General features: G+C 36.3%; 1 protein-coding gene across 11 annotated transcripts in view; it reads right to left on the bottom strand.

Moving 5' to 3' along the window:
- The window catches only part of nrg1 (neuregulin 1), a 130922-nt gene that overhangs the window by 4169 nt on the left and 103947 nt on the right, over positions 1 to 22806 (bottom strand). For 4 of the 11 annotated variants that reach the window (XM_058789150.1, XM_058789159.1, XM_058789160.1 and 1 more), the window contains 7 exons: positions 17388 to 17526; positions 11157 to 11215; positions 8857 to 8880; positions 5429 to 5531; positions 5186 to 5306; positions 4291 to 4421; positions 3014 to 3214 (listed from right to left, as the gene is read on the bottom strand). In XM_058789150.1, the coding sequence (XP_058645133.1) occupies positions 3014 to 3214; positions 4291 to 4421; positions 5186 to 5306; positions 5429 to 5531; positions 8857 to 8880; positions 11157 to 11215; positions 17388 to 17526 (778 nt within the window). Of the gene's footprint in view, positions 1 to 3013; positions 3215 to 4290; positions 4422 to 5185; positions 5307 to 5428; positions 5532 to 8856; positions 8881 to 11156; positions 11216 to 11479; positions 11548 to 17387; positions 17527 to 22806 lie in introns of all 11 variants that reach the window. The other 7 variants (XM_058789152.1, XM_058789161.1, XM_058789158.1 and 4 more) reach the window with 5 other exon arrangements.

Here is a 22806-nt window from a genome sequence, read left to right as displayed (position 1 = left end):
TATTTAACATTTTCATAAGTAAATGTAATTGAATTAAACATTTTTTTCTCAGTAACTGTAACAGTAACAGTAATATATGGTTAGGATTAGGGTTTGACTTAGGGTTACTTGCATGTAATTATGCAAGTGTAATTATAGTACATGTAACGTGTAACAAGGACACCTTAAAATAAAGTGTTACCAATTTATTTTGTAATTAAATTACATAATTCTGTTACATGTAACTAGTTACTCCCCAACATTTTCTTTCATGACCCATGCATCACCATTGACTGATGTCTTCTTTTGAAGGCTGCACCCTCTGAAGATCACATTTCTTGATGCATACATCAGGGAACATGCCATTTCAAAAAAGTAAAATTATAAAATTGACTGTTCTACCTTATGAGGCATACTGTAATGTCTTTCTTACTTTGGAATGGTTGCTTTTCTGAAATAAGACATCCTTAACGGCTACATTTACATGCAACCAAATAATCCATTAGTAAATGGATTGATGGCTCAACTGGACCGAAAAGCCTACACGTAAACACATGCTTGATCCAAATGAAATTTCAATCAGATTGGAAGCGGTCATGTAGATCTTTCCTAATCCAAATGAAAGGACATATAAACTCTGGTCTTCACAAAGAAAATAAGCAATGGTAGAAGAACAGTATGTGCAAACAGCAGGAAACTTTGTAAATTTGTGTCAAAAGATCAAAAATGATATTCCAACTGAAACAGAAGGTGCCGATATAAACTTAGCCATTGACATTTGCGGCTGACAAATGTGACCTCTGGAGGGCGCAAACATTGAAATGAGACACAGCAATAGCGTTGGAAAAGCTGCTACAAAACTGCACCAAACTACAAGCTACATAGTAGTGCAGTAACAGCTGCTCTTTTGAAACATAGTTACAAGCATCTAAGACTTAAAGCATACTTAGTTTTCTGTGTCCCGCTATGTTTTGTGCATTAACACAATTCAAATAGGTGTGTCAGATAAAAAAATGTGCTGTTGTTTACAGAAAAATCAGGCTATGAGCAAATTATGTGTTTGTGGATGTCATTGGACTGTACTGTGTCACATGCACTGTCTGTGAGACGGAGCATAACGTGGACAAGTGAAGTATACTTTATTTTCTGAATGAGTGAAGTACTAATATAACTGAGGGGGCCTACTGTAAACGTTTTTTTCGTTTGTTTTAAATCTATTTGCTTACTTGAATCATCTGAATGAGCTGTTTCACTAAAATGATTCAGACTTACCAGTGAAACATGTGAGGGAGAGAACATTTCAGCAGAATTTGATAACTACCTCAGTTCACATGGCAGTAAAGCTGCATGCACAATGTAATGTGAAAAAAAAACAAACAAGTCAATTTGTCACACTACATGACTACTTGTTAGAAAAAATGGGAAACTATTTTTAATACACAAAAATATAGTTAAGTTAGGTGTGTTGCTTCTTTTTCTTAGTGCCTCCCTAAATCCAGAGTTCTGTCATGAAACTGTAGATGCCGCAGGCTTGGTGCTCAACATTCAAATACTTGGCTTGTGTTTGCTGTAGCAGTTGCAGAGCGCTTCAGAAACCCTCCTCCTCCCCAGCTCCACCTGTACAGATCTGCTACTAGAGCCCTGCATTTCAGACCAGGCCTGACGGGCCCTGACTTTTTTACGCCCTCTGGGCCAGGCTTCTGGCCAATTTTCACATCATAGTTCAGAAGTGGGCCGGGCCTCGAGCCTGTTTTTGGTTTCTCCTTATTTATATATTTTAGACATCCATCAATTAGTGATGCAAAAATATTTGCAGCGCTGGTGGAATGAGTGAAGTACTAATATAAGTACAACGCGAGACCGTGCTAACCGCGACTGTCAAGAACGGCTCACCGGTGTTTAGTGTCCAGCAGCAGCAGCAGAGAGCCGTCAGCACAGCTGAAGAGTTCTGCGTTCAAATGCACGCAATAGGCTAAAGCCCCAGTAAAAGTAATTAATGTGTCCGGCGGAAATGGTAAGGAGATATTTGAATTATTTCCTAATAAACTAGTGTTTTCTGAGTCTGTGTCTCAAGGATGAAGTTGCCGATCCTGACCCATTTTCTCATTAGACGGGCCTTTAGAGAGAAGTGCATCTTTACGGATTATGATTATAATAAAAGTTTTTGTTTTCGATTTGTTTTATTTTGTTAAGTAGTAATTTAATGCTTTCTATAGATATTTTTATAATGTCTGTGAGGCATGTATTCCCTGAGTTTCGGTTCATTTTTGTGAAGCGCTCCAGTTCAAGACGAGACGGCAGAAAGCGCATGATGTTTGTTTTCTTTATTTTATAAAGGCACAACGTTTTGTTGATATTGTGAGTGTACACAAATAAAAGTAGACCCTTTACAGTTCTGAATGATGTATTACTCATACCTTTCTGAGTTGTTTAGGGCTATGGCCTAAATTTGAGGCCCGTGCAGGGCTCTATCTGATACGAGGTGATTCATGAATGCTCTTTGGGGGTTATTCATGTACAGTCATGGCCAAAAATATCGGCACCCTTGGTATGATCAAAGGCGGCTGTGAAAATTAATCTGCATTGTTAATCCTTTTGATCTTTTATTTAAAAAAATTCACAAAAATCTAACCTTTCATTGGATAATAAGAATTTAAAATGGGGGGAAATATCATTATGAAATAAATGTTTTTCTCAAATACATGTTGGACACAATTATTGGCACCCCTAGAAATTCTTATGAGTAAAATATCTCTGAAGTACATTCCCATTCATATTCACATTTTGAGCACTTTTGAGCATTTGAGCACATGTATTGGCAGTAGCAAGTCTCGATACTTGCTCTGCCGCAGCAGTGTAGCAGATCTATTCCGCCAATACCAAACACATTAACATTGTCATGTACATTACCATGGTAAACCCTCCGAGGGTTGTCATGACAGAACTCTGCTCATTATGTAAGACAGGATATTTATTCACAATCATCAGTGAGGAGAGATGGGATCCTGCAGGAGTGTTATGCAGTGAACGGTACCTCTCGCTGTAGGGGGAGTCTCTGCAGGAGCCCTGGGTTTCTCTGGAGCTCTTCAGGTGATCGTTGAGCTGATGGACTCCTCCGGTAGCATTCAGACGCCCCCTGTGACCGGGCGTACCATGCCGGCAGTTCTCCACTGATGACTTGACCAGGACTGCGTGACTGTCAGAAACCACGCTCTCTGCTTTCCCATTACTCCAGCTGCGAGAAGCCAAAGGCAAAGCCACTCGTCACATGCGTCATCTAGTCATGTTGTTCATTCACAATGATTCTTCATCTTTGAACAGCGACTGTCCCTCGTGGATCTTTTGTAAAATTTCTATCAATACACTACCCTTCAAATGTTTGGGGTCAGTAATTTTATTTATCTTTTTTTACCTCAATAGCAGCAAAAGTGTTTTGCAATACAATATGACCACAATAAGTACATGGTACTTTGATGTAAGTACATAGTAGTTAAGGCCACCTAATATAAAGTGTGACCATACATTTTATTTTATTTTTAGCAAGGATGTGTTAAATTAATAAAAAAGTGATGGTAAAGATTTATATTGTTAGAAAATATTTCTATTTTGAATAAATGCTGTTCTTTTTTAACATTTTATTCATCAAAGAATCCTGAAAACAGTATCACAAGTTCCAAAAAAATATTAAGCAGCATAACTGTTTCCAACACTGATAATAAATCAGCATATTAGAATGATTTCTGAAGGATCATGTGACACTGAAGACTGGAGTAATGATGCTGAAAATTCAGCGCTGCGTCATGTGAATAAATTATATTTTACAGTATATTAAAATATATAACCATTATTTTAAATTGTAATAATATTTTACATTATTACTGTTTTTTTCTGTATTTTTGATCAAATAAATGCATCCTTAATGTGCAGAAGAAACATCTTAAAAAAAACATTAAAAATCTTACTGATCTCAAACTTTTGAACGCCATCGTATATATATATATATATATATATATATATATATATACATATGCCATTCAAAAGTTTGGGATCAGTAATAAATATAAGATATATATATACACTTCTACAGAACAATATGTCAAAAACCATAGGAGCTAATGTTCAATGAATTTAAACAAATTAAAGACACTACAGTATAAATATAATGTTACAGCATATATTCCTGTAAAGCTGCTTTGCAACCATGTGTATTGTAAGAAACACTATACAAATAAATATTTACAAATAAATAGGACTTGATTTGACTGACAATCAAATGTTATGTTGCTGTTGTTATGTGGGATTGTACTGTACCACTGGCTGGAGGAGTGAGTGACAGCAGTGGACGGATGTGTTGAAGTAAAATCGTTTGTAGAGAGAGATGTTTCCACTTCTTTGTCTGTCACGTGCACATGAGGAGGGACGGTATTTTTAGGCATGTAATGCTGAAATCAGACAAAAGTCGACTGTTGTACCACTGTTTTTCTTTTAGCATGTTATACATTTTGTTTAACATCAACTTTACCTGTTTTTACATAATTTAATATTGTTTTTTTTTTTTATTGTATCCAGAGGCTGTTTGAAATAAGAGAAAGTCAGTATAAACTAAGAGGAATATGTGTGTTTAAAAAAATAAGGGCAAGAACTAATACAAAAATAGGTGTATGTGTGTCAAAGGGGTAATCTATGGAATAATTGTGACTAAAATTAAAATGATGTATTTCAAATTTAAGAAAATGTTTAAATACAAGGTGATAAATAATTAAATGACTCATTATGAATAATTTGTACTTAATATGTTATTTCAATACTTAAACTGTTGAAATAATATCTGGAATGTGCATTTTTGTAATTATGTATGTACATTTTGGGAAATGTCTTGTTTATCTTGTATTATCAAATCCAGTGAAAAAGTGAATCTCGTCAGATAAATATGTTTAAAATATATATGTATAAACGGTAGGCATAATAAGCAAAGGCTTCGGCCTACACCTTTTTCAGTTATTATGCATATTTTTAGTTTTATTTATTGTGAAAAGTTATTTAGTAAATTTAAGTTGAAGCTGAAGTATTAAGTGATTGTTACAATATTTGGTGACCACTAATGTTAACATAAATGGCATCATTTTTTTTCTGACAACTTCTTATCTTCAAACTGCAGTGTACAGGATTAAAAATGTTTAAAAATGTTTCCAGTTATGGTACTCACATTCACCAGCTGCAGGTTTTCGGGTGGAGGGTGAGGGTGAGGGTGCTGAGGGCCTTTGGCCGCAGCGTTTCGCTCTCGTAAACTCTGCCGCAAACGATCATGCAGCTTTTTCCTCTGTTTCCTACATGTGCAAAAACACGAACAGCTCTTAGACTGCAGGAGATCGCATTCAACGACTATCAATAATTTTAGTTTTTGAGTGAAACATTAGTACAAACTAAGACATTTCAAAAAGTGAATTACTTTGTTTTGCAGTAAGCCACCACACACATGATGCCAACAACTAGAAGAGCGATGCAGATGCCTGTTATAGTCAAAACGCGTTTCTGATAGAGCTCCTCAGCTTCTGGAAGAGAGGACAGACTGCTTTTGAAGCTTCCAGGTGTAACACACACACATCACACATCTGTCACATTCTTACTTGGAATATTTGTATAATAATAACTATGTAAATAGATTTCCAAGTAAGAACAGAAGCTAGCACACATGTATGTTTCCAGTGAGACTGGAGCATTTCATTAGACAGGGTTTACTGCTACTAGGACACACAGATGCTTATTGATCTCAGGATATCGTTTTGCTGAGAGGGGAGGGAGGAGACAACGGGACGTGTTAATTCAAGGTCAGTTCAGAATCATCATGTTATCACAATTACATGAAATGCAAACTGTGCAGGGCCTGAGGCCTCTGGGATGTCTTCAACACTCAGTCATGCATTTCACTCATTTCATTATGAGGTTTAATCACAACACTGACAGACTGAATTTATCAAAGCCTTCAGCAAGTTGTGTTCTTTTTTCCAATATTGTTCATCTGTTAGTCTGTTTTGATTTGTATTTTTGTGAACGGTCAATAGATATGGATGCTAAAGGCTTTAATAAAAAGTCATGAACTGGTAGTGGTGTAAACTCACAGTTTGGTAACACAACTGAATGGCTAAAAAGACCCGGTGAAACTGTTTGACAAGCATATTTTTCTTTCCTGTGTTGACATACGGTACAGTTTGACATAGGTCATTGCAAATTTTTATAAATTGGGTTTAGTTTACATGACATCCATTTACTGCTTGCAATAGTCAAGGGGTGTGCAATCCTGCTTGTGGAGGGCCACTTAGCTGCAGAATTTAGCTCTAACCTGAACACATCTAATCAACGGGCCCAATTTTAACGATCTAAGTGCATGGCCTGAAGCGCACGGCGCAGGTGCACTTAGGGCGTGTCCGAATCCACTTTTGAATGAATGAATGAATGAATGAATGATGCATTTATATAGCGCTTTATTGTGTATTGCTGTACACACAAAGCGCTTTACAATCATGTCTCTCCTCAACCACCACCGGTGTGCAGCATCCACTTGGATGATGCGACGGCAGCCACAGGACAACGGCGCCAGTGCGCTCACCACACACCAGCTACAGGTGGAGAGGAGAGAGAGTCATAGAGCCAATCAAGTGGATGGGGATTATTAGGAGGCCATGATTGCCAAGGGCCAGTGGCGGGAATTTGGCCAGGACACCGGGGTTACACCCCTACTCTTTACAAGAAGCGCCATGGGATTTTTAATGACCACAGAGAGTCAGGACCTCGATTTAACGTCTCATCTGAAAGACGGTGCTTTTGACAGTATAGTGTCCCTGTCACTATACTGGGGCATTAGGACCCACACAGACCACAGGGTGAGCACCCCCTGCTGGCCTCACTAACACCTCTTCCAACAGCAACCTAGTTTTCCCAGGAGGTCTCCCATCCAGGTACTGACCAGGCTCAGCCCTGCTTAGCTTCAGTGGGCAACCAGTCTTGGGCTGCAGGGTGATATGGCTGTGACACTTTTGCTAGTTAAACAACGGGAAAACGGTGCCCGGTGCATGGTCTAAAAGGGTTGTCCCTATTCTCTTAATGAGTAATGGGTGTGTTTTGGGCATAACGTGCAATAAACCAATCAGAGTTTCATCTCCCATTCCCTTTAAGAGCCAGTTGCGTTTGCGCCATGGCGGATTCGCTATTTACACACTGGATTTTGCAAGCACAAAGACTGAATGTGTCTCCAGAAAGGAAACGGATCTGCTCGTACGCGAGCCTAATTCTGATACATACAATGACTATTCATTATGACATGTAGGTATTTTTATATTTATGTAGCCTACACATTAATCATTTTTTACACTGTAATCCTTTATTTTTTAATATTTGGCATGTTTGGTCTCGGTCTGCTTCCAAACGAACTCTGGTGCAGTTCGAATGAAATATGAACGCAACATGGACCAAATACTTCTAAACAAAGCAAAAACAGGATGTAATGACAAGATGTGACGCTATGCATACGACGCAGAACGAGCAGTGTATCCAAAACAAAATGAGCAAAGGGCAAATGTGGAGCAACGAGGAGGTGAAGCGCCTTTTATGAGCGGTAAAAAAATTAAATCATATGTACACGCAATGAGCGCGCTTAGTCCGGCATTAGGTGTATTCAACTTAAAGCGGCGCTGAGCAGACCGATCAGTGAATGGGTGTACTTTGATGTCAAACACAGATCAGTCTGCGCACGGCTGCTTTAAGTAGATCACACCTATTGTTTGGTAAGTTCTGTCACAAAATATATATCATTCAACCCGACCAATCAGGTTGTGAATGTATCACTATGCCTTTAGGTTTGGTATCTTTAGGTTCGCTGTCAAAAATGCCAGTATGAACACTAACCGGACCAGGACAAAATGCATCATTTTCGAACCAAGAGAATCGAACTACAAGTGTGAACACACCCTAATTCTGCAGGAAGGTCCTGCAGGAACGGGTTTAGACAGCCCTGTATAAGGGGGCGGGGCATTCTCATTCCAAAGAGCATTTGATTGGACAAAAATCTGTACACACCCCTGAATGCAATATGGTGTCATCAATATTTTTGGGCCATTTTCTCTGCAAAAAAGATCATTTTGATTATTTTTGACTTCACAGGGTCTTTATGGCACAGAATTCTGTACGTTCCTGTCACAATAAACATTATTGAAGCATGTGAGCAAACACTACCACCCATTTGATTTAGATCTTAAATCTCTAAGTATAGCATATTCTTGATGCACACAACACAATGGCAATCACTACAAACAGACATTGATAAAACACTGAGGAAGAAACAGAAAAATGGGAGAAAACATGGAAGAAAGTGAGGAATGCAAAGTCATGCTGAAGACAGGGATGCATGAATGGAGGGCAAAGCAAAGCTGAAGGGATCTAAACACAGCATAACTACTGCAGTACGGCTTCTCTTCTGCACAGCTGAACTGTGTGTGAATTATTTTAGCTGCCTCTTGTGTGTGTGTGTGTGTGTGTGTGTGAGAGCCTTACATATCTGCCTTGAATAGGAGATATCAGAGGTCTTCATGAATAATTAACGACATCCTTCCTACCTAATGCCCCCCTGCACATCACATGCTTTGGAGCGGCTATCCACTTTCTTGCCTAAAACCCTAGAAACCTGCAGAGTGGCTCTGAGCAGCCATCTGAAGTCCGGTGCATTAATATAATAAAGAATAATAATGATGTCAATCTCCAATCATCTTGTTATGGCTGTTTGATCCCTTCATGAGCAAAAGGAAACCAGCTGAAGTTGAAGGAAACAGGCTCAAGCTTCTAGACCTACGAATCTGCAAACTAGAAGGAAAGGACGATTCATACCCATAAATTCAATCCCAAGATGTTCTGCCAAGGCAGACAAGGTGATGAAAAGAAAGCAAAACACAAACAAACAGAAAACAGTTGAGCGGTGATGTCAAATCTGACTGACTGCACACAAACACCACCTCAAACCACCTCCGAAAACACTGAAATCATCTCAGCATGTAGAGTACAGCATGGTACATCATGGTACATCACACAGACACACAAGACATTGGAAAATAAATCATTCAAGCCTATTCTGTTTGACTTTAAACCCACCATGAATATGCATCATTTAATGCTTTTAGAGTTCATTAAGAGATACATGGATGGTTTGTCACACGTATATAGCGATGTGCATCTCTATATACAGATTCGTATGGTTGGTTGTCATCATGACACAAAGACATGCACATGCAGATGTCACTGCGCTCACATCATTATAGAGACTGACCCTCCACATTTCACTACGGACAAAGTCAGACGCGGTTATTCATGTCATTACGCCAGCACATGTTTTAGATAAACATGCTGTTAAACACATGCACATCGCGGTCACCTAAACTATCTATAACATCCAGAAGAAAACCTGCTGTTGCTTGTCTGAAACCTGAGCCAGTCAAAATTTGAAAGCAATAATGCCCTGTACATTGAGAACAGGTTCCAAAAATATAATTTGATATAAAAAACGAGGTTCTCAGAAATGCACATACAGATTTCCGAAGGCATAAAAAAGGCTCTCCAGCCATAAACTGGAGTGATATTACAGTCACAAAAATGTAAAATGACCAATTTTAATATCATTTCAAAGAATCACCCTTGCTTATCAATTGTTTGACTGGAATACTGAGCTAATAATGAAGTGTTGTTTTAGCCCTTGACTGATATCTCTGATCTTTCCTGCATGTCGTTTATCAGTGATAAAAACTCTCTGGACACTGAGCCAGAGCATCTCTACTGATGGAGGTCATGCTATGAAGGACAAATTAGCAAACACTATTAATAGATGAGAATAGATTGTCTGCAGATCTCCAGTAAATTTTGCTATTTTTTTTTTAGCACTTTAGATAAATCGATGGAGATGTTCTGTCTGCTCCATAATACCTCCCTAAAAGTCCTATTTGAAGTCTCTTTTGAGCAAGGTTCACAGTGTTCACGGTGTACTGATGGGTTTCAGCAGGGGTCCTTCAGATCTGCTTCAGAAACTCTGAAGTGTGTGCTTTAAGTGCGTCAATTAAAGAAACTATGGTTTTTACTGTGGTAGGCCACTTTAATAGGGTCATTCTCAGAGAAAGGTGCAATTTGTGCGCAGGGCACTGAACGTATGCTATTTTATTCATTTGATAATTAAATTATTATACTTTTTTTTTTTACAAATATGTTTTGAAAAAGAAATGTCATACTGGGTTATTAGGACAGATTATTATTATTGTTGTTATTATTATTATTATTATTATAATTTTTTCAATTATGAATGATAAAATATGGGAAATCTTTTAGTTTTATTCATATACTATTTTTGTTTTTAATAATATAGTTTAATAATTAGTTTTTATTTTTATTTATTTTTATTTTTATTTTCATTTTAGTTTTTACATTTTGTAATAATTTTGTTAAATAATTAATTTATTTTTATTTCAGATTTATTTTTAGTAATTTAAACAAATTAAAACTTATTTCAGCTACTGCAGCTGCTAATGCAATATTTCTAATTTTCATTTAAGTTTCTTTATGTTTATGTTTTTCATCTAATATTTCTATTTAATTTGATTTCAGCTTAACAAATGAAAATGATTTGTAATAGTTTTAGTTTTCAGTAAACAGTAACAACACTGTCCCAAACTATTTTTAACTTTTTAAAAGAAAAAGCACAAATGTTCACTGTTTCTTGAGAAGGACCCTTAGTCGTTTTACAGGAGGTAATTACCTGACTAGCTCAAAAAAACATGTTGATAACATATCGTGAGCCAGTTGCTGTGATTTTGTCCGCAGACAGAGTCTCGATTCGTCTGTTCCTGTCTAAGTCTAAGATGATGTGAAGCAGAGAAACCGTTAATAACTAACGTGTCCAGATCGATGAATGTCAACCCTGTCTAACCACTGTCAGCTAACTAGCATCCAACAGAACAAAACTAGATTAATAAACACTAAACATGCAAAGAGAAGTAAAGGAAAACATAAACAGAATCCCAAAATAACCAAATCACTGTCTGATCTGACGACCCGTCCATCGAGAACACAAAAACAAAGCAACAGGAGGAAGAGCTGACTGAGCATGCTCCAATCCAAGCACAGACAGGAAGAGGAAATAGACGTACTGTAGAAGCTGGCCATTACGTAGTTTTGGCAGCGATCACCAGTAAACTCATTGGGGCACCTGAGAGGGAAAGACAGAAGTCACAGAGAGAAAAGAGAGGAAGACAGGAAGTGAGTTTGACACCCAAAAGTCCCCCGCACACACGCTTGTCTCCAGTGTTGCCCGCTGAACGTCTCGCAAACGTCTCCGCTCCCAAGAGCCAATCACAGTTTAAATGTGACAGAGAGACTGTTTTGTGAGTGGCGGAGGTGGCGAGGCAGTGGGAAACAGCGGCGATGGCGTGAGTGTTTGGGGGTGAAGGGGATGTTCACTGACTGCACATACGTTTGGGGTCTACGACTCTCACAGGGTCTGTGGATTGACAGCGGTTCCCTGTGTATCCGGGAAGGCACCTGGGTTAGAAAGAGGATGAACACAGCACAACACAACATTACACAACAACACACAAACACTCTCACAGGCATAGGAGCCATTTGCGGATGGGACTTTTTGAAAGCCGTTGAAAAAATTATAACATGCAGATGGCTTAGAACGCAAAGTAAAATCATCTCCAATCCGTCTCCAGTCGTTCTTCACAATTGAATTCATTCATGTAACACAAAATATATTTGCACCTGATCTATCCACCTTTTTCCTGATGAGCCTACTGCGTTTTAAATTATGGGAGGCACTTCTGGTTTGGGGAAGTTTGGTATATTAATGTGACGTGATATAACAACGATATCTATAGAATAGCTCTTTTCAGACTGCTGCATTATTTTCCTTCTGATTATTTTCATGTTTCCTTTGTATTACACTGTAAGTAAAGATATAAACCATGAATAATTCCCTGGAAAGCACTGAGAATCTTTCATTTTTCTCCCCAAATCCTCGCGTCTCTTTCCAGGTTTGTTTTCACACGGATGCTGTTAAATGTAATTGTCACGAAATATAGACACATATTACTATAATGATATTTAACATGTCCGTAATATTGCTGCGGATAGGAGGAGGATCTTTAGGAGTTATTCATGGTATGTTGAAAGTAATTTTTTAATGCTTTTACACTTTTAAATTTCCTTTTAATGATCGATGGTTAAAGGGTGAGTAAAATAATGTCACCTCATTGCACCCAGTTTTTGAAAATGCTTACTTTTGCGTTCATAAAGCGAACCTTTTGCTGATTGTTTACAGTGTAAACTGAAGTTACTCCCATAATTTGCTCAAAGCGGGCGCAGGAAAAAGCTGGATAAACCTTGTCACAAACATTTCAGCATTTATAAACAGTAAACGGCGTAATTATGTGTGCAGAACCACACACTCTGGACTCTTTTACTATGTGATAGCGATGAAGTAAACAGAATGCTTTATATTTACACATTTAGAGTAAATATACCACTCTCATAAATTAAGCCACAAATGGCATGATGTAATTATCAAGAAGTTATTATTATTATACGTTAAAAATCGCCTGTTTGTAAGTCACTTAAAGAAGCTGACTTGTGCTGCTACATTAATATGACCATTTTACTTATTTTCTGGTTAGAATTAATTTATTTTAATCTCTAAAGGTCCAGGGCTAAGATTGTTCCAGTCTTGATCATTTTGCTGACCGGCTGCTCTCTGATGACACTGAAAGCGCTCAAAAACACAGCCGTAGAGCTCCAGCTGTGCGTCCGAAAGGAGCAGCTGCCTTTCTCAACAGAGAGTGAAGGCCTCCATATACTTCAGATGAAATCACAGATCGAAATAAGTTAATTTTGGGAGCTCGAAACAGCTTTCCAAAACAAACTTTCTGAAAAAGTTTGCTCCAGCTGGTAAAACCTTCAAACTACGTAATAGTGTGCTCTGGGGCTCCATCATCTTCAATGTGGAAATCTTCTCTGGTTCATATCACCGTCATCATTTCTGTTCAGCGTTTATTTAGTGTACTTTGCCATCTGTATACACTGCCATTCAAAAGTTTGCGATCAGTAAGATCAGTTTTTAATTGAGTCTCTTATGCTCATCAAGGCTGCATTTATTTGATCAAAAATACAGAAAAAAACAGTAATATTGTGAAATATTATTGCAATATCTAATATTGGTTTGCTGTTTCAATATACTTTAAAATATAATTTCTTTCTGTGACACAGTTTTCAGTGTCACATGATCCTTCAGAAATCATTCTAACATGCTGATTTATTTTCAGTGTTGATACTGTTGTGCTATATTTTGGGACCTGTGATACTTTTTTCTTTGATTCTTTGATGAATAAAAAGTTTAAAAGAACAGCATTTGTTCAAAATATAAATCTTTTCTAACAATATAAGTCTTTACTATCACTTTTTATCCGTTTAACACATCCTTGCTGAATAAAAGCATCAATTTCTTAAAAAATAAAGAAAAAGTGCATATTGTAACACAAAATGTCTATGCTGAATAAACACTATTCTTTAAAACATTTTATTTATCAAAGAATCCTGAAAAACGTATCACAGGTCCCAAAAATATAAAGCAGCACAAATGTTTCCAACACTGATTATAAATCAACATATTAGAATGATTTCTGAAGGATTATGTGTCACTGAAGACTGGAGAAAGGATGCTGAAAATTCAGCTTTGATCACAGGAATAAATTATATTTTGAAGTATATTAAAATAGAAAACTGTTATTTTAAATTGCAATAATATTTCACAAAATTACATTTTTTTCTGTATTTAAAAAAATAATAATACAGCTTTGATGAGCATAAGAAACTTCTTTAAAAACATTAAAAATCTTACTGTGTATTTACTAAGGGTGTAACAGTTCATTTATTAGTACTAAAATTGTTTGGTATTGGTCTTTCAGTTCGGTACACATTTAATCTGGAAATTCAAACAATAAATGCCATTTAGGATGATTTTTGATGTGGCATGTGAGATATAGGTGACTCAACTCAAGGCAGCACGGATTTAAGAACATAATTTATTTAGATTTAGAAGTTAATGTAATGTTAACTGCCGTGTGTGCAATTTACATAGTTGCATAGAAATATTTTATTTGAGTGTTAATTATATCTTAAAAATAAATAAAAATGAATTTAACAGTTTGGGCTCTGTTGTTAATTGTAACCTTTAATATTATAGTACTGTGCAAATAACAGGGCTCCCTATGTAGTTGTATGTAGCCATTATTTGTTCAGTAAACCACTATTTATTAAAAATTGTATGTTTAGCTTTTCTCCCTGCTGTACAGAAAATGTAGCAAAGCATCTTTTTTGTGTACTGTTACACCCCTAATATTTGCCTATTGATTTAAAGGTGACTCCCAGCAGCGTGATGGTCAGGATGTTCTTTTTATCGTTGAGTGAAGGACAAAAAAGACTGAGTATATCGGTGCCTTTACTCAATAAGAAGACAATGAGAGGACACGTTAACAACTAGATTTTTGGCTTTCCCCGAGGACAGTGTGAATAGGGTTGGGCATCCAAAAGTCTGCCATCTGTCTGCTACTGCATTTACAGTAAAGAGAGAGACAGAGAGAAGCTCCTCTTGACTGCAGTGCTTACTGATGAGAACAGAGTCCTGACTTCAGCACTTGGGTTTGTGCTTATTCACCGAATTGGACAGTAAGAGCATGAATACCCCAGAGAGTGCTGTCAGAGTCATGCACGCAAAAAACCTTCGCTAGCAGTATGTGATCTGAAATGAGGAGGCAAAGTCCTCACTGCCTTTAATGCTTCAGTTTAATCCAATGTAAATTAATGTTCCAGTTATGCTTAATGTTACCACATCTTTCAGGTTAAATAAATAAATGTTGCCTACACTTTCAAAAAACCAACAGACAATACAATTTTAATTTGTATTATTATATTAAAAACGCTTTATTAATCAAAACTAAGAATATATCTCATCAGATTTATAAAGCATTTTTACATTTATTCCAAAATAGTAACTATAAGAACACATAGCAACTTTCAGATTTCATGTCTATTTTTCTTTGTGAATTGATGTTCAGCTGTTATTTTTAATAGTCAGCATATTTTCGGATCAGCAGTCATCAAAGCTCGGTAAGCTTGATTTAAAAATGGTCACAGACACATAGATGTACCTTTAAATTCACCATCCTTGCAAGTTTTATTTTGATGTGGTAAAACAGTGATGTATAAATTGTTTACTTACTTTGTAATTAGTCTTCCCATTAAAATCATTGTATTTTCTCATTCAGAACTATGGCTGGGCGATTTTTCCGATTTTATCGGTTAATTCGAATTTAATGTTTTTAAAATTTTTAGAAATCGAGTAATCAGAAACATTTCCAAACACTAGAATTAGACACTTTGTCAATATGCCAATGATAACATAAGAGAAAAGAATGATCCAACCGCATGTTGGCGCACACTCTGTGAAGGAGCATAAGTAACGTATCGGTGCCATTCACACAGAATGTGCTTTTGTGTTGACAAAGATGCAACACAGCAGTGGAATATGGAAAAACATGCAAGAAGATGAGAGTGAACTTCTTTTAACTTGAGCACCACATTTTTAGACCGCCATTTCATGCATGAGTCAAACGTCCATGTTTACATAGAAAAAACAATGTAAAAGCAGCGCAATCTAATAAAAAAACCTGAAAAGAACTCCTTCTGTATGTCTGATATTTCATGTTTGCATCATGGTGAAAGCTGCTGTTCATTGTTTTTACAGAACATTTATAGTTAATAATAGTCTACTGGTGTCTACCTTGACTTTTGAGAATTTTTAAAAAAGCATTTTCCTCGTATTATTTCTGAACATACAATAAGACAAGTTTGTTCAAGATGTAGTTGTAAGTTCATGCATCTTTTCTGCAAATATGTTAAACAAGTGATTTGTTTAACATTTACATCATGTTGACAACTTCATGTGTGGTGCACTTGGAATCGAATTTTCTTAACTAGAGGGTTAATAAAGAAAAAGTTACTTGAATCATGTTGTAGTTACATTTTCAAGTTGACTAGTTAAGTCATCGAGAATCGAAAAGTTCTGAAAACAAAACTAGATTAATTTTTTTTTTTGCATTATCGCCCAGCCTTATTCAGAACAATCTACTCAGAGGTAGGATTTATTGAATAAACAGTGTAAAAGGCCAATCATAGAGGTTTGGAGGCATTGCACATGACTTTTCCCCATTTGTTCTCAATTACCCAACCCAGGCTCATTCGAAATACAAGCTTCTAAATACATTTCTGCAACACCGTTATTACGTACATTGCTAAAAGTTTCGTGGTAGTTTTAAAATAAAAAGTCCAGTGAGTGGTGCTAAAACGTGGGTTCAATACGTAACCCTGGCACATTTTTGTTATGTTGCTTCAGGTACGTATTGCAGTGGTTCATAATTCAAACATCCGATGAGTGTCGCTAAAAGTTAATGGTCTGTCGTGTTGGAAATATCCGCTACACCAAACCCAACCCTAAACCTACCCGATAGTGTTAACAAATGCAAAAGTGATATAAAACGTATGTGTTGATGCAGCCTTGCTATTTTTACTTCCTTATGCAGATTTGAGCTGTTTTGTTCGAACTGTAGTTTAACAGGGTTCGTACTCGTCATCAAGTGCAACGCCGTATCGAGCAAACCAGTTAGAAAACTCATGCATATGAAGCTGTATATGTGACGACAACATATAAAAGTATCAGTTTTCAAATCTCACAGCATGTTAAAATTGTTTTGAATTCATAACATAATATTCCTCAAGTAAGTATACGAAAATTAGGCTTTATTAATCGAAACTGTGGACCTGCAAATCATATTTTGTGTGAAAAAGTTGTCTGAGTTTTACTGCCTCTAGTGTTCATTTCAACTGGATACTGCAGCGATTCGTGTGTATAGGTATGTTTTTTGAGTTTTGCAGAAATGTAGGTAGAGGCATGTATTTCCAATGAGCCTATGTTGCAATTATCACCCACAAAACCCTTTATTGCTTTGCTTTTTCGGTTAAAAACCAATGAGCTCAAAGGAAGCAAGAGAGACAGTGCCTCCCACTGCAACTTCAATAGCTGGTGTCGCTGGTGGACAGGACCTTTTTTAAAGAGTGATATATTGGCATTGTTTTTTTTTGTACTGTGGATATTTTCTCATTAAATTATTTGAGGAGGCATTACCACTTGATCCTTGAGAGTGGTACCACTACATGAGAATCAAACCTCAACTAAATGACTTGAGAAAAACACGTTCACAGTGGAATGGCTCTGCGATGGGCAGACTGAATCTCTCAAGTGTTAAACACATGCGGAAGAGCAGCTGTACCTGCAGAGGCGTCTGATGTTGCCGGGTGTGACCTCCAGCGTGAAGCATTCGCCGCCGTTCACGCAGTAGTTCCTCTCGGTCTCACTGCAGCGCGTCACATGACTGGAGGTCTTGGCTGAGGGAGTGGTGCTGGTGGCCGCTGCACACATCAACACAACACATAAGTGCACTGAGCAGGGAACAGTTTTACTGCAGAAAATCAACGATGAGGTGCAGCAAGTTATGTTAGAGCTTCAATGCTCAGAATCACTGTTTAGAGCTTCTAAGAACACTAATGCTGTGTTTAGTGCAACTAAGCAAATGAAGAGAATCCAAGGCCACAGATGCTGAAAACCTTCTTTCTCTGTAAGAGAAAATTGGTTTATGCAATGTTAAGACTAAAGCTTGCCCACATGAAAGATGTTTCTAACATATGAAATGAAATGTTATTTGCAATGCAGAAAGACAGTTTTTAATGTGTTCTATGCACAGCAAGTTATGTTAGAGCTTCAATGCACAGCCTGATTAGTTTAGAGCTTCACTAATTTAAGATCAAGGGTCTGAGCTGCAGATCATGACATGCACAGTATGGGTGTCTGATTCAAATGACCTTCACAAAATATCTGCTAAATATAAGACGAGTAGGAGAAGGCCATCAATGAACATCAGGCTGTTGAAACCGAAATAAATGCAAACTCATCACATTTCACTTTAAAAAAGAATATGAGTGAACAGGTATGATAATATTTCTCAACCAAACAGCTACTTCATTGCATACCTTCACAGAGTCAAAGACGAGCAACATTCTAATAATTATGTTTCTGCTCAAATATAGTCTTTTACAAAGCAGCACTATCATGCAATGCCGTGATTTAGTTTTAAGCATGTGACAATTTCAAATGAAAACAGATCAGGCAATCACAGAAATTTTACACCAATTCTAAAAATCTGAACAGCATCAAATAATATCACTCCATACCTGTAACATTTCGATAATATCTGGATATATGAAAGCGCATCACTCCTGTGTGTCGACAACCACTGGGATGACAAAGTGTTTCCCTGAGCTCTTTGGATCTACTGCCTTCCTCTGCACTTCCTCCAGCCACACCGGTCTGCAAAGTCCTTGCTCATCAACATTTTTAACTGAGCACCTCTACACCAGCTCACGAGCTCACCGCACACGTCACATCTGGCATTGCATCTCTAATGCGTCATCAATGCAGCACTGAATAATCAAAGTTGTCACAATCTGGCCGACCCTCTTAACTGTATTGAATGTGTACTTATAGCCCACTTCAAATCTTCAAAAAGTATATTTTTAAAAACTGTACTTTTAGATAATATATGAAATAAATGGTCGCTTAAGTGTATAGAGTACACTTTCATGAATGTTTCTTAACGCACTTAAGGGCACTTTTAAAGTCACCATAAAATCTAAATGGACAATTCTTACTTTTTTTGTGGAACATGGCAGTGTTTATTATAAATATTTTTTATTTATAATAAATAAATATTTATTATAAATAAAATATAAATATTTTTATTTATAAATATTTTATTTTAATTATTATTATTTATATATATATATATATATATATATATATATATATATATATATATACACTGCCTTTCAAAATTTGGGATCCGTAAGATTTATGATATTTTTAAAGAAGTTTCTTCTGCTCATCAAAGCTGCATTGAATTTAATAAAAAACACAGAAAAACAGTAATATTGTGAAATATTATTGCAATTTACAATCCCAGTTTTCTATTTTAATATACTTTAAAATATAATTTATTTCTGTGATGCAGCGCTGAATTCAGCATCATTACTCCAGTCTTCAGTGTCACATGATCCTTCAGAAATCATTCTAATATGCTGATTTATTATCAGGTGTTTTTTTGGAACCTGATACTTTTTTCAGGATTCTTTGAAGTTAAAAAACAACAACATTTATTTAAAATAGAAATCGTTTGTAACAATATACACTACCGTTCCAAAAATTGGGGTGAGTAAATCTTTTTCGTTCTTTTTTTTTTTTTTTTTTTTTTTTAAAGGGAATGAGTACTCTTAATCAGCAAGGATGTGTTAAATTGATAAAAAAGTGATAGTAAAGACTTATATTGTTATCAACTGTTTCAACATTGATTATAAATCAGCATATTAGGATGATTTCGGAAGGATCTTTGTGACATGTGATCACACCATCCAATCAATTCCTTACAGACAAAATCAAGTCCCACCCTACATTGTTTTCTTATGTGGGAATCCGTTTCATTCGGATATACATCACAATACCCTAGTAAAAAAGTAATATATTTAAAATACACTTATTTCATACTAAATATAGTACAAATCTATATTTCTATATATTTATTGACATATAGCTCAAGACTTACTAAGATAAACATTATAATTAAACTTTATTTGGAGTACTACTTTTGCACAATGCACATTATGCCTAAAATATTAAGCATAAAATGTGTTTTAATTTCACTATTTATGAGGATTGTATGATCTTTGAATAATACTGGTCTTTAAATGCAAGATATTTACATTTAGTCATTTAGCAGGCGCTTTTATCCAAAGCGACTTACAAATGAGGACATTTAAAGTATATTTAAAGTGCACCTGAAGTATACTTGCAATTTACTTCCACTTTAGCACAATCAAATATACTTCTTTAGTTGGACTTCTACTTTCGCACTATTAAAGTGCATTAAGCACAAAAATTAGTTGTTCCAATTTAGCAGACTAAGTATACCAGTTTAGTATACTAAACATGTAACTGAGTATTTTTATTAAGTATATAAATATGTAAATGTATTTGTAGTAGTCTTGAAATAAATGTATTTCAAATACATTTTAGTATATTTATTTTTCACTAGGGTAGGGAGGAAAATTTGGCTGTATATTTTAACCATATTTCAAAAACAATACATTTATTTAAATTTAATACAAATTTAAACTATACAAAATTTTTGCTTAATTCTAAATAACATGTAACTAAGTTTTCCAAAAAAAATTACATTCAGCTCATAGTGTTAGTCCTTTTTTACAGTATGCTAAATTACTGTAATTACTGTAATGTAAAACTGTACTTTAAATCTGACATTTCTTTTTCACAAGGGAAAAAAAGAGCACACATGTTCTGGACATCAGGCCTTCTGTGACACACACACACACGCTTCTGTGAATTGTGGGGACTTTCCGTAGACTTCTATTACTTTTATACTGACTAAACGATATTTTCTATCCCCTAACCCTAAACCTACCCCTTACAGAAAACCTGTTTGCTTTGTTACACTTTCAGATAAACTTCATTTACTATTTTGAATCATTTTTTCCCCTCGTGGGGACTGCAGGCCGGTCCCTACAATGTCAAAAATGTCAGGTTTTACTATCCTTGTGGGGACATTTGGTACACACACACACACACACACACACACACACACACACCCTCACTCTGTATGATTTATAAGCGTTTTGAAAAGTGGGGACATGGGTCAATGTCCTGAAAAGTCACCTTCACTTTGTAATACCTGTTATACCTTTGTCATTATACAAATCTATGTCCTGACTTTTCACAGAAACGCGCACACACACACACACACACACACACACAGACACACTCCTGCAATCCTTCTGGATCTGTCACCATTACTAGGAAGGGACTGATGACAACCCAACCGTGAGATCCACCGATTCCCTGAGAACCTCCTGAAGTTACTTCATGACTTCACATACTAATGGCTCTATTTTCTGCTTTTAGGACCAAACCAATTCCACCAGGAAATATCAATAGCCTTCTCTAACCAGCTCTGACATCAAGTTACTCTCATTTACGGGCCGGAGCGCATGACCACATCCGGCCGTCCTGACTTCCCCTCTACACTGTTGATACAGCCACTGAAGGCTGGGGATATTTCGAGGCTGCTGGTATGAAGATGAGAAGATTAGAATAAAACTCAGCCTTCATCCTGACAGATAATCGAGTTAGCTTCGTAGGTCACAGACCCCATCAGGTGACCACTGAAGCAGGAGACATTCTGCCTTTGAGCTCAATGTAATTCAATCTTTACCATCTGAACTGCTGATGTTTGAGACAACCAGCGCTGCATGAATAATTGACAGCGTAACAGATTGCTTTTGTCCCGTTAATCTAATTGCCGTTTTTCACTCCCATTAAACCTGCAGCATTAGTGATCAGGCACATTTTATCATCCGTCACATCGCAACAACGTTCGGTGTTTTCTAAAGATGGGAAAGTGACGTGCATTTGCATACGACTGACTGTCAGCACATGAAAGAAAACGCCAAATGAAAAGACTGTAAGTACAATGACAAGATTTTAAATAGACACTATTCATACGATATTGGCATTTTGGCATCCTGCGCTTACAGTGATGGGCACCAAGGTAAAGTGGAACTGTCAGCAAAACAGCAGGAGTGCATTTGAGTCTTTTCAAGGTGAGAGACACGAGCCAAATCATTCAACTCACGTATGAGCACATCTCAATGCAGCCAAAGTCTGGCGGCAAACAGCAAAGATGCTACAAATAAACATGAGTGATGAGCAAAGGAGAGGAGGGACAATTGCATTGCTGTGTAACCTTCATGCTTGTACTTGAGTCCTTTGACATGTTAATGAACACTGACCTGGTCATAAAGAAGGAAATTACCAGGAAAATTCCCAAGGTTTAGTTAAGTGGTGACTGTAGAAGTGGTGGCTGAAATGCAGTTGAAATTTAACTTGACTTTCCATGGACTTTCCATCGAGATTTGAGTTTAAAACTAACATGAATATAAAAAGTCAAGTCAAGCTTTTATTTATATAGCACTTTATACAATACAGATTATTGCACAGCAGCTTTACAGGGATAAACAAGAAAATAATGATTTAATGATGAAAACACAATTCAATTGTGCTGTAAAGCATCTCTAAAAAGTCTGAAATAAGTTTAGGTACTAAAATTACTCCAGCAAAATTTTAAATTAAAAATAACTAAACAATCCAAAAACTAATAAAAGGACAAAAGCACATAACAAAACTAAAATGCAAGCTTAAAATAAAAATAAAAGCCAACTCAAAATATTTAATATACTATAATAGTATATAAAATATATAAAACACTAAAATAATATAGCATATCTGTCCAGTAATAGAACATTAAATTAATTCAGTTGTAACTTGAGTCAAGCATCAGAGTCAAGGAGTCGCAATCAAATAACTAAAAATAAGCAAGTAATAAAAACAGTAAAAAATTGAAACTGTATTGTAAAAAGGAGAGTGTATATCTTATCTAAGTTTTTCACCATTTTTAAAAACCCTTTGACTTCCGCTAGTTCAAGGGTCCTGCGGTGCAACAAATCGATATTTGAAAATACAAATATTTCATGTGCCTTTAATTATTATGTGCTCATAACAGCGGCATG

Source organism: Onychostoma macrolepis, chromosome 10 (assembly GCF_012432095.1).
Source record: "Onychostoma macrolepis isolate SWU-2019 chromosome 10, ASM1243209v1, whole genome shotgun sequence".
In the NCBI taxonomy this organism is placed as follows: Eukaryota; Metazoa; Chordata; class Actinopteri; order Cypriniformes; family Cyprinidae; genus Onychostoma; species Onychostoma macrolepis.
The sequence above is the reverse complement of the archived record's forward strand: the minus strand, read 5'-3'. Positions and strand labels throughout refer to the sequence as shown.